Raw genomic sequence first — 12,153 nt, 5'->3', positions numbered from 1 at the left:
ATAGACGATTACCATATATGGGTCTATGCGTTTCACTTTGAACTGGACTGTTTGTACAGCATGAGCAGTCGTCAGTAGATGTTCTTGTTTTGAGATCAAAGTGAGAGCTATGTGCACATTTCTACATTTGTTCATATCCTTCGCTAGTTAATGAGTTATTAACCCAGTTATATAGAATCTGTTGTCAGCAATAGGGGAGTGGTTGCTTCCTACAAGAGCACAAAATGTATGCATTTCTAGACATCTTTGAAAATCTGTGTTGTATTTTTAAATAGGCTTGAATAAGCTAAGTAGCCATTAGGCAGAGGCTAGCATAATTGTCATGCCCTGACCATAGGGAGCCCTTGGTTCTCTATGGTGTTGTAGGTCAGGGTGTGACTAGGGGGGTGTTCTAGTTTTTCCTGTTTCTATGTTGGTGAGCTTGGTATGGTTCCCAATTAGAGGCAGCTGATTATCGTTGTCTCTAATTGGGGATCATACTTAAGTTCTCCATTGTTCCCACCTGGGTTGTGGGGTATTGTTTGTGTGAGTGTGTTTGGCAACTACGACTTCACGTTCCTTGTAAGTTCTCCATTGTTCCCACCTGGGTTGTGGGATATTGTTTGTGTGAGTGTGTTTGGCCACTACGACTTCACGTTCTTTGTAGTTTTGTTGTTTTGTTTTTGTTGTTTTGTTTCTAGTTTCACTTTGTATTAAAAAGATGTGGAACTCAATTCACACTGCGCCGTGGTCCGCTCATTTTGAAGAACGTGACAATAATTTGTCTGATTCTCTGTAATAATGGTGTGGGAATAATAATGCATTTTATTTTGTCAAGTGGTCTCTTGCATCAAACAACACAACAACATTTTCAGTCACCAGTTTTTGATGGTAGACCACTCTGATAGGCCTACATTATGATCAAATAGTCACAGTAGCCTACTTGACCACTGTTAAAACGAACTTAAAACGGGTACAGCCTCAGTGTTTACAGTAAACGCATGCCGGAAGTTGCACAGAATTTTCCCATTCAACTTTGCGCTCAGCTGACCTGAAATTTGCTCAGTGATGAAAAACATTGGTTAATAGTATTAGTAAAAGAAAGCTGTCTGTTTTACGTAGCGGTGGTGTGGATGAAAGGTAATGACAGTCTACAGGGGTGGTGCCTGTATTTCCAGTCATCGCCTTTATACTGCTTTTAAACTTTCCATTGACTTCTCTTTAAACTGCCCTTCTCACATCCTGACCATTTACCTTTAAATGTGCTGGAAAACAGGAACTCCCCAATTACCTGCCGTGTGTGTGTGTATGAGTGAGTGAGAATGAAAGCCGTGGTATGTAGAGTACGGGTGTGTGTGAGTGAGAATGAAAGCCGTGGTGTGTAGAGTATGGGTGTGTGTGAGTGAGAATGAAAGCCGTGGTGTGTAGAGTATGGGTGTGTGTGATTGGGAATGAAAGCCGTGGTGTGTAGAGTATGGGTGTGTGTGATTGGGAATGAAAGCCGTGGTGTGTAGAGTACGGGTGTGTGTGATTGGGAATGAAAGCCGTGGTGTGTAGAGTACGGGTGTGTGTGTGTGAGAATGAAAGCCGTGGTATGTAGAGTACGGGTGTGTGTGATTGGGAATGAAAGCCGTGGTGTGTAGAGTACGGGTGTGTGTGATTGGGAATGAAAGCCGTGGTGTGTAGAGTACGGGTGTGTGTGATTGGGAATGAAAGCCGTGGTGTGTAGAGTACGGGTGTGGTACACTATATGCGTATGAGTTTAATAAAGGAGGAATGTGATTTTCAAAGGATAACTTTTATGGTGTGAGATATCAGGTGTCCATATTAGACAGCTGTTTGTTATGTTTTGACCTATGACCCCTCTATACCCCTCAGCCTCAGCTGGATTCCATATTCCACAGAGAAGAAAAGAAGAAGGAAATATTTGACATTGTTAAAGGGCAGAGTGAGTTATGATTGAGACATTGACCAGCCAATGAGAATGGCTTATGAATGATTGACAGACGTACCAGCCCATGTGGATGGCGTATGCTGTGCGTGTCTCCCGCCCCTCCTGTCGGCTGATGTTCTTAGCTGCTTCAACCACCTCCTGTGTTGTCTGGTAGTCTCTCAGTGACCACTCATGGACCGCAACCTCACCGTACTGCAAAACCCCCACCTGAACACAACCATACAAGGTCATGGTAGAAACAAAACCACACACATAATTGTGTCTGGCTGTCTTTCCAATGAAGTTGAGCATACAGTGGGATATCCACAGATAGAACATGACCCCATGTTCCCCTGTCCTCTATTGTCCCCATCTCCCTCTCCAATCCTCAACCTAAACCTCTACCCCTCTGCTACTGACCCCCTCCAAACCCCTTACTCCCACTCTCCTCTAATCTTCCCCCTCCTCTTCCCCCTTTCCTTCTCATCTCCCATCCTCCCCTAACTTCTACCCCACTGCTACTTCCTCTCCCCTCATGTCTCCCCCCATGTTTAGGCCAGCTCTTGTGCCATTTCATAAGTCCATCCATTCATTCTCATCCGATTACTACGTGTTGTGTTTCAGTGTAAAGGACTGGCTTGTCTAGTTGACTGAGACTCAACCAACAGAATCCCTAGGATTTCATCACAGAAATGTACAGACGCAAACACAAACACACACACACACACACACACACACACACACACACACACACACACACACACACACACACACACACACACACACACACACACCACACACACACAATCTTACCTGCATCTGTTCTGGGCTGATATGGAACTTGCTGAGGATGTTACTGAGGAAGTTCTGGACTTCATACCAGGGATAGATACTATTGGAGCCATCCAGAACGATCACTATGTCCATGTATGTTGCACATCCTGGACAGAAAACATATTATTGGATCCATAAGGGAACGCTGAGAGTACATAACCCCCAAAACCCCATGAAATGAACTCTACTGAGTCATTACCATTCAGCTGTGATGGGTTCATAAATGCAACCCACTCTTTGTGTGTGTGTGTGTGTGTGTGTGTGTGTGTGCAGTTACTCTGTGCTGTAGGGGCGATGGTATCTCTAGGTTCCAGGTCGTCGCTGACAGAAGCACAAATCCCCGTACTGAAGACTGATGTACCACACTCCTGAGACCACAGGGGCGCACACGCCTGGAACACACACACACACACACACATGATTATTATTACTGCTTTGTACGTTATGTTACCTGTAAAGGTAACATAACGTACACAAGTGTCATATGGTCCTAGCTAGCACTGATTTATTGGTGAGAGTGAGAGGCACAAGACAAGGACAGAGTTGACTTCTCCACTGGGGTGTTGGTCAGGTCTGCTACTGAACACACCAATAAACACCAGCAGGTTGAGTGAAGGGGAGGCAGACCCAGATAGAGAAAGAGGGTAGGAGACTGAGAAAGGGGGGGGGGGTTACCATACGACAGACCAGACTATTCACCCTGCACACCCTAATTGTCAAACAAAAAAAGGCAAAGTCTTCTCATGCTTTGTTGATTTCAAAAAAGCTTTTGACTCAATTCGGCATGAGGGTCTGCTATACAAATTGATGAAGTGCTGTTTTGGGCGAAAAACATACAACATTATAAAATCCATGTACACAAACAACAAGCGTAATGTTAAAATTGGTGAAAACACACACATTTCTTTCCACAGGGCTGTGGGGTGAGACAGGGATGCAGCTTGAGCTCCACCCTCTTCAACATACACTACCGTTCAAATGTTTGGGGTCACTTAGAAATGTCATTGTTTTTGAAAGAAAAGCAATATTTTGTCCATTAAAATATCATGAAATTGATCCAAAATACAGTGTAAATCAAATCAAATCAAAATCAAATCAAATCAAATTTTATTTGTCACATACACATGGTTAGCAGATGTTAATGCGAGTGTAGCGAAATGCTTGTGCTTCTAGTTCCGATAATGCAGTAATAACCAACAAGTAATCTAACTAACAATTCCAAAACTACTGTCTTATACACAGTGTAAGGGGATAAAGAATATGTACATAAGGATATATGAATGAGTGATGGTACAGAGCAGCATAGGCAAGATACAGTAGATGGTATCGAGTACAGTATATACATATGAGATGAGTATGTAAACAAAGTGGCATAGTTAAAGTGGCTAGTGATACATGTATTACATAAGGATGCAGTCGATGATATAGAGTACAGTATATACGTATGCATATGAGATGAATAATGTAGGGTAAGTAACATTATATAAGGTAGCATTGTTTAAAGTGGCTAGTGATATATTTACATCATTTCCCATCAATTCCCATTATTAAAGTGGCTGGAGTTGAGTCAGTGTCAGTGTGTTGGCAGCAGCCACTCAATGTTAGTGGTGGCTGTTTAACAGTCTGATGGCCTTGAGATAGAAGCTGTTTTTCAGTCTCTCAGTCCCAGCTTTGATGCACCTGTACTGACCTCGCCTTCTGGATGATAGCGGGGTGAACAGGCAGTGGCTCGGGTGGTTGATGTCCTTGATGATCTTTATGGCCTTCCTGTAACATTGGGTGGTGTAGGTGTCCTGGAGGGGAGGTAGTTTGCCCCCGGTGATGCGTTGTGCAGACCTCACTACCCTCTGGAGAGCCTTACGGTTGTGGGCGGAGCAGTTGCCGTACCCGGCGGTGATACAGCCCGCCAGGATGCTCTCGATTGTGCATCTGTAGAAGTTTGTGAGTGCTTTTGGTGACAAGCCGAATTTCTTCAGCCTCCTGAGGTTGAAGAGGCGCTGCTGCGCCTTCTTCACGATGCTGTCTGTGTGAGTGGACCAATTCAGTTTGTCTGTGATGTGTATGCCGAGGAACTTAAAACTTGCTACCCTCTCCACTACTGTTCCATCGATGTGGATAGGGGGGTGTTCCTCTGCTGTTTCCTGAAGTCCACAATCATCTCCTTAGTTTTGTTGACGTTGAGTGTGAGGTTATTTTCCTGACACCACACTCCAAGGGCCCTCACCTCCTCCCTGTAGGTCGTCTCGTCGTTGTTGGTAATCAAGCCTACCACTGTTGTGTCGTCCGCAAACTTGATGATTGAGTTGGAGGCGTGCGTGGCCACGCAGTCGTGGGTGAACAGGGAGTACAGGAGAGGGCTCAGAACGCACCCTTGTGGGGCCCCAGTGTTGAGGATCAGCGGGGTGGAGATGTTGTTGCCTACCCTCACCACCTGGGGCGGCCCGTCAGGAAGTCCAGTACCCAGTTGCACAGGGCGGGGTCGAGACCCAGGGTCTCGAGCTTGATGACGAGCTTGGAGGGTACTATGGTGTTGAATGCCGAGCTGTAGTCGATGAACAGCGTTCTCACATAGGTATTCCTCTTGTCCAGATGGGTTAGGGCAGTGTGCAGTGTGGTTGAGATTGCATCGTCTGTGGACCTATTTGGGCGGTAAGCAAATTGGAGTGGGTCTAGGGTGTCAGGTAGGGTGGAGGTGATATGGTCCTTGACTAGTCTCTCAAAGCACTTCATGATGACGGACGTGAGTGCTACGGGGCGGTAGTCGTTTAGCTCAGTTACCTTAGCTTTCTTGGGAACAGGAACAATGGAAGCATGTGGAAGCATGTGGGAACAGCAGACTGGTATAGGGATTGATTGAATATGTCCGTAAACACACCGGCCAGCTGGTCTGCGCATGCTCTGAGGGCGCGGCTGGGGATGCCGTCTGGGCCTGCAGCCTTGCGAGGGTTAACACGTTTAAATGTCTTACTCACCTCGGCTGCAGTGAAGGAGAGTCCGCATGTTTTCGTTGCAGGCCGTGTCAGTGGCACTGTATTGACCTCAAAGTGGGCAAAAAAGTTATTTAGTCTGCCTGGGAGCAAGACATCCTGGTCCGTGACTGGGCTGGATTTCTTCTTGTAGTCCGTGATTGACTGTAGACCCTGCCACATGCCTCTTGTGTCTGAGCCGTTGAATTGAGATTCTACTTTGTCTCTGTACTGACGCTTAGCTTGTTTGATAGCCGGAGGGAATAGCTGCACTGTTTGTGTTCGGTCATGTTACCAGTCACCTTGCCCTGATTAAAAGCAGTGGTTCGCGCTTTCAGTTTCATGCGAATGCTGCCATCAATCCACGGTTTCTGGTTAGGGAATGTTTTAATCGTTGCTATGGGAACGACATCTTCAACGCACGTTCTAATGAACTCGCACACCGAATCAGCGTATTCGTCAATATTGTTATCTGACGCAATACGAAACATCTCCCAGTCCACGTGATGGAAGCAGTCTTGGAGTGTGGAGTCAGCTTGGTCGGACCAGCATTGGACAGACCTCAGCGTGGGAGCCTCTTGTTTTAGTTTCTGTCTGTACGCAGGGATCAACAAAATGGAGTCGTGGTCAGCTTTTCCGAAAGGAGGGCGGGGCAGGGCCTTATATGCATCGCGGAAGTTAGAGTAACAATGATCCAAGGTTTTTCCACCCCTGGTTGCGCAATCGATATGCTGATAAAATTTAGGGAGTCTTGTTTTCAGATTAGCCTTGTTAAAATCCCCAGCTACAATGAATGGAGCCTCCGGATAAATGGATTCCAGTTTGCAAAGAGTCAAATAAAGTTCGTTCAGAGTCATCGATGTGTCTGCTTGGGGGGGATATATACGGCTGTGATTATAATCGAAGAGAATTCTCTTGGTAGATAATGCGGTCTACATTTGATTGTGAGGAATTCTAAATCAGGTGAACAGAAGGATTTGAGTTCCTGTATGTTTCTTTCATCACACCTTGTCTCATTAGCCATAAGGCATACGCCCCCGCCCCTCTTCTTACCAGAAAGACGTTTGTTTCTGTCGGCGCGATGCGTGGAGAAACCCGCTGGCTGCACCGCCTCGGATAGCGTCTCTCCAGTGAGCCATGTTTCCGTGAAGCAAAGAACGTTACAGTCTCTGATGTCCCTCTGGAATGCTACCCTTGCTCGGATTTCATCAACCTTGTTGTCAAGAGACTGGACATTGGCGAGAAGAATGCTAGGGAGTGGTGCACGATGTGCCCGTCTCCGGAGTCTGACCAGAAGACCGCCTCGTTTCCCTCTTTTTCGGAGTCGTTTTTTTGGGTCGCCGCATAGGATCCATTCCGTTGTCCCGGTTGAAAGGCAGAACACAGGATCCGCGTCGTGAAAAACATATTCTTGGTCGTACTGATGGTGAGTTGACGCTGATCTTATATTCAGTAGTTCTTCTCGACTGTATGTAATGAAACCTAAGATGACCTGGGGTACTAATGTAAGAAATAACACGTAAAAAAACAAAACACTGCATAGTTTCCTAGGAACGCAAAGCGAGGCGGCCATCTCTGTCGGCGCCGGAAGGGGTCGACAGAGACATTGTTAGTGTTATAAATGACTTTTGTAGCTGTAGCTTTATGGAATAGCTTTATGGAATATCTACATAGGCGTACAGAGGCCCATTATCAGCAACCATCACTCCTGTGTTCCAATGGCACATTGTGCTAGCTAATCCAAGTTTATCATTTTAAAAGGCTAAATGATCATTAGAAAACCCTTTTGCAATTATGTTAGAACAGCTGAAAACTGTTTTTCTGATTAAAGAAGCAATAAAACTGTCCTTCTTTAGACTGGTTGAGTATCTGGAGCATCAGCATTTGTGGGTATGATTACAGGCTCAAAATGGCCAGAAACAAAGAACTTCCTTCAGAAAATCGTCAGTCTATGCTTGTTCTGAAGAATGAAGCCTTTTCCATGCGAGAAATTTCCAAGAAACTGAAGATCTTGTCCAACGCTGTTTACTACTCCCTTCACAGAACAGCGCAAACTGGCCTAACCAGAATAGAAAGAGGAGTGGGAGACCCTGGTGCACAACTGAGCAAGAGGACAAGTACATTAGAGTGTCAAGTTTGAGAAACAGATTTCTCACAAGACCTCAACTGGCAGCTTCCTTAAATAGTAACCGCAAAACACCAGTCTCAACGTCAACAGTGAAGAGGCGACTCCGGGATGCTGACCTTCTAGGAAAAATGACTCTCAAAATCAAGAAATGAGCCGTTAAATTCTACAACCACCGAAGAGGAAGTGGTTCCCAAACCTTTGATTACAAAGCCACCACCTACAGAGAGATGTACCTGGAGAAGAGTCCCCTAAGCAAACTGGTCCTGGGGCTCTGTTCACAAACACAAACAGACCCCACAGAGCCCCAGGACAGCAACAAAATCACGAGAAAACAAAAAGATAATTACTTGATACATTGGAAAGAATCAACAAAAAAACAGAGCAAACTAGAATGCTATTTGGTCCTAAACAGAGAGTACACAGTGGCAGAATACCTGACCACTGTGACTGACACAAACTTAAGGAAAGCTTTGACTATGTACAGACTCAGTGAGCATAGCTTTGCTATTGAGAAAGGCCGCCGTAAACAGACCTGGCTCTCATGAGAAGACAGGCTATGTGCACACTGCCCACAAAATGAGGTGGAAACTGAGCTGCACTTCCAAACCTCATGCCAAATGTATGACCATAGAGAGACATATTTCCCTCAGACTATAGAGACCCACAAAGAATTTGAAAACAACTCTAATTTTGATAAACTTCCATATCTATTGGGTGAAATACCACAGTCTGCCATCACAGCAGCAAGATGTGTGACCTGTTGCCACAAGAAAAGGGCAACCAGTGAAAAACAAACACCATCGTAAATGCATATTTAAGTTGATTTATTTTCCCTTTTGTACTTTAATTATTTGCTACAACACGGTATATAGCCATTGGAACTTTTTTTATTGTTTATTTCACTTTTGTTTATTATATATTTCACTTGCTTTGGCAATATAAACATATGTTTCCCATACAAATAAAGCTCTTTGAAATTAAATGTAATTGAGGGAGGAGCTGAGACAAAAAGGGGCGGGACTGAGACAGAGGGGGGGACTGAGAGAGAGGGGAACTGAGAGCGAGAGATATAGAGAGAGAAAGAGAAAGGGGGAACTGAGAGAGAGCGCGATAGAGAGAGAGAAAAAGAAAGAGAGAGAGAAAGACAGACAGAGAACCAGAGAGAGAGAGAGACGGGGGCCTGAGAGAGAAAGAGAGAGAGTCAGAGAGAGAGAGGGAGACAGAGAGAGAGATGTGGGGAGAGGGAGAGCGAGAGAGTGAAAGAGAGATGAGGAGAACAATTGGGTATAAGCGAGGGGGGGTATGTCATGGAAAAGCATATAATTGTGGTTTGAGAACAGATTAAATGAAAGAGAGGGAGAAGAGAGAGAGTGTGAGGGATCGGGTGAAGAAGTTGTTGACATGGTGGCAGTTTTCATGAGTATTGTAGCAGAGCTGGAACGCACCAGACCAATAAAGCCATTTAATCCCAATTCAAATCAAATTAAAGTTTATTTGTCACGTGCGCTGAATACAACAGGTACAGTGAAATGCTTACTTACAGGCTCTAACCAATGGTGCGGAAAAAAAGGTATGTGTGTGTGTGTGTGTGTGTGTGTGTGTGTGCGTGTGTGTGTGTGTGCGTGTGTGTGCGTGTAGGTAAGTAAAGAAATAAAACAACAGTAAAAAGACATTTGAAAAAGAGTAGCAAGGCTATATACAGACACCTGTTAGTCAGGCTTATTGAGGTAGTATGTACATGTAGGTATCGTTAAAGTGACTATGCATATATGATGAACAGAGAGTAGCAAGGCTACATACAGACACCTGTTAGTCAGGCTTATTGAGATAGTATGAACATGTAGGTATCGTTAAAGTGACTATGCTAATATGATGAACAGAGAGTAGCAAGGCTACATACAGACACCTGTTAGTCAGGCTGATTGAGGTAGTGTGTACATGTAGGTATCGTTAAAGTGACTATGCTTATATGATGAACAGAGAGTAGCAAGGCTATATACAGACACCTGTTAGTCAGGCTTATTGAGGTAGTATGTACATGTAGGTATCGTTAAATTGACTATGCTTATATGATGAACAGAGAGTAGCAAGGCTATATACAGACACCGGTTAGTCAGGCTGATTGAGGTAGTATGTACATGTAGGTATCGTTAAAGTGACTATGCTAATATGATGAACAGAGAGTAGCAGAAGCGTAAAAAGAGGGGGTGGCGGGTGGTGGGACACAATGCAGATAGCCCGGTTAGCCAATGTGCGGGAGCACTGGTTGGTCGGGGCCAATTTAGGTAGTATGTACATGAATGTATAGTTAAAGTGACTATGCATATAAGATAAACAGAGAGTAGCAGCAGCGTAAAAGAGGGGTTGGGGGGGCACACAATGCAAATAGTCCGGGTAACCATTTGGTTACCTGTTCAGGAGTCTTATGACTTGGGGGTAAAAACTGTTGAGAAGCCTTTTTGCCCTAGACTTGGCACTCCAGTACCGCTTGCCATGCGGTAGGTGAGAGAACAGTCTATGACTGGGGTGGCTGGGGTCTTTGACAATTTTTAGGGCTTTCCTCTGACACAGCCTGGTGTAGAGGTCCTGGATGGCAGGCAGCTTTGCCCCAGTGATGTACTGGGCCGTACGCACTACCCTCTGAAGTGCCTTGTGGTTGGAGGCCGAGCAGTTGCCATACCAGGCAGTGATGCAACCGGTCAGGATGCTCTCGATGTTGCCGCTGTAGAACCTTTTGGAGGGGACTGAGCACTCACCCCTGGGGAACTCCAGTGTTGAGGATCAGCGTGGCAGATGTGTTGCTACCTACCCTCACCACCTGGGGGCGGCCCATCAGGAAGTCCAGGATCCAGTTGCAGAGGGAGGTGTTTAGTCCCAGGATCCTTAGCTTGGTGATGAGCTTTGAGGGTACTATGGTGTTGAACGCTGAGCTGTAGTCAATGAACAGCATTCAATTGTAGTGAATGAGGTGAGGCAGAAGAGTCACAAAACAATATTGATGTCTTCAAAGCATACTATTTATTTGGCTTTAAAACCAAAGAGAGCGGAAGGGAAAGGAGGAGTGTGGGGAGAGAGGAGAGCTAGGATAAAAGGAACAACATTCATACACACTAGGAGACAAAATAAAAATGAAAAGAGTGAAGGAGGGAGGGAGGAAAGAGAAAACATGACCCTGTCATTACCAAAGGCCCCAGCACAGCTCCAGTACAGACACAGAGACAGAGAGAGACAGGGGGAGGGATGGTGAGAGAGGGATGAGAGAAAGGAAAGAAGGAGAGGAGGGCGAGAGCTGCTATGGCTTTTGGTAGGCCTGTCATTACAAAGGGCCGGAGCTGCATTCCGATCCTGTTTTAGACCCTACCACAGGGGTTCAAATACACACACACGCAAAAACAGGGTGCGCTGGCCCTGGCATTAGTGAACTGTGTTTGACTCTGCACCTAGAGTAGCTGCAAACTGCTGGCAGACACACACACACACAGGAGTGGCTGCTTGCTGGCACAGCCACCCAGTAATTCCTCTGTAACCATAGAGATCTGGAGATACCTGGATCAGAAGACTCTGCTAGGACAACGTGGCCCAGAGTGTGTGTGTGTGTGTATGTGTGCGCTTGAATGTATGGTAAGAAAAGCTGCCCTATAATGAGGGGGGATTCTGAACACACACAGACATGGCATCTAATGTTAATTCCTTCTAAACATGGCCACCCCCAGCTGACTCATTGAAAATTCCATACCAAACAAACACACCACCTCCTCCTCTCACCCCCACCACATCCCTCCAGGACTGACTCAGTTCCTACAGCCATATGTAACCCAGGATCAAACACATGTTGTCTGCAAGACTCAAGACCATGTTAGCCCACTGACTCAATCAATTCATCAATCAATCAGTCAACCAGTCAGCCAATGGGACAGAGAACGTACCAAGAATCCATCAGGTGAGTCTGGACTGAGGGTCATTCCTAGATGAGAGTTCTTCAGGTTTCTAGATACATTCTGTAATGTGCTCTCACCTGAGACAGAGAGGGAGGAGAAAGATGGTTAATGACATTCCCTAGAGGCTGAGCTATGGTCAGTTTAGTGTTTCTCCTCCTAATGGTTAAGATTAGGATCAGCGGAGGGTAAGCTGATCCTAGATCTGTGGTTGTCTCTCACCTAGGTTGGTTTTGGTGCAGTTGGAGCTCCTCTCCTCTCCCACGATGCATTTGTACACGTCTCCTCTCCTGGTATTGGAAGGTCCATCCCAAGGAGCACCAACCAGCATCCTGCATCACAATCACACACACAGCCAATCAGGTAAGAGGATTTTAT

At 45.6% G+C, this 12,153-nt stretch overlaps 1 protein-coding gene across 3 annotated transcripts in view; it reads right to left on the bottom strand.

Annotated features, from left to right (window-relative positions):
- LOC112235545 (integrin alpha-10-like) overlaps positions 1-12,153 on the bottom strand; it is a 71,610-nt gene that overhangs the window by 40,628 nt on the left and 18,829 nt on the right. For all 3 annotated transcript variants that reach the window (XR_006079758.1, XR_006079757.1, XM_042305105.1), the window contains exons 3-7: positions 11,998-12,107; positions 11,767-11,855; positions 3,024-3,138; positions 2,726-2,853; positions 1,992-2,140 (exon numbers count right to left, since the gene is read on the bottom strand). Coding sequence is in view for 1 of the 3 variants with exons in the window: in XM_042305105.1 (XP_042161039.1) it covers positions 1,992-2,140; positions 2,726-2,853; positions 3,024-3,138; positions 11,767-11,855; positions 11,998-12,107 (591 nt within the window). In the remaining 2 variants the exon portion in view is untranslated. The remainder of the gene's footprint in view (positions 1-1,991; positions 2,141-2,725; positions 2,854-3,023; positions 3,139-11,766; positions 11,856-11,997; positions 12,108-12,153) is intronic.

Source organism: Oncorhynchus tshawytscha, linkage group LG23 (genome assembly GCF_018296145.1).
Source record: "Oncorhynchus tshawytscha isolate Ot180627B linkage group LG23, Otsh_v2.0, whole genome shotgun sequence".
In the NCBI taxonomy this organism is placed as follows: domain Eukaryota; kingdom Metazoa; phylum Chordata; class Actinopteri; order Salmoniformes; family Salmonidae; genus Oncorhynchus; species Oncorhynchus tshawytscha.
This window is presented reverse-complemented; position numbering and strand designations above follow the sequence as displayed.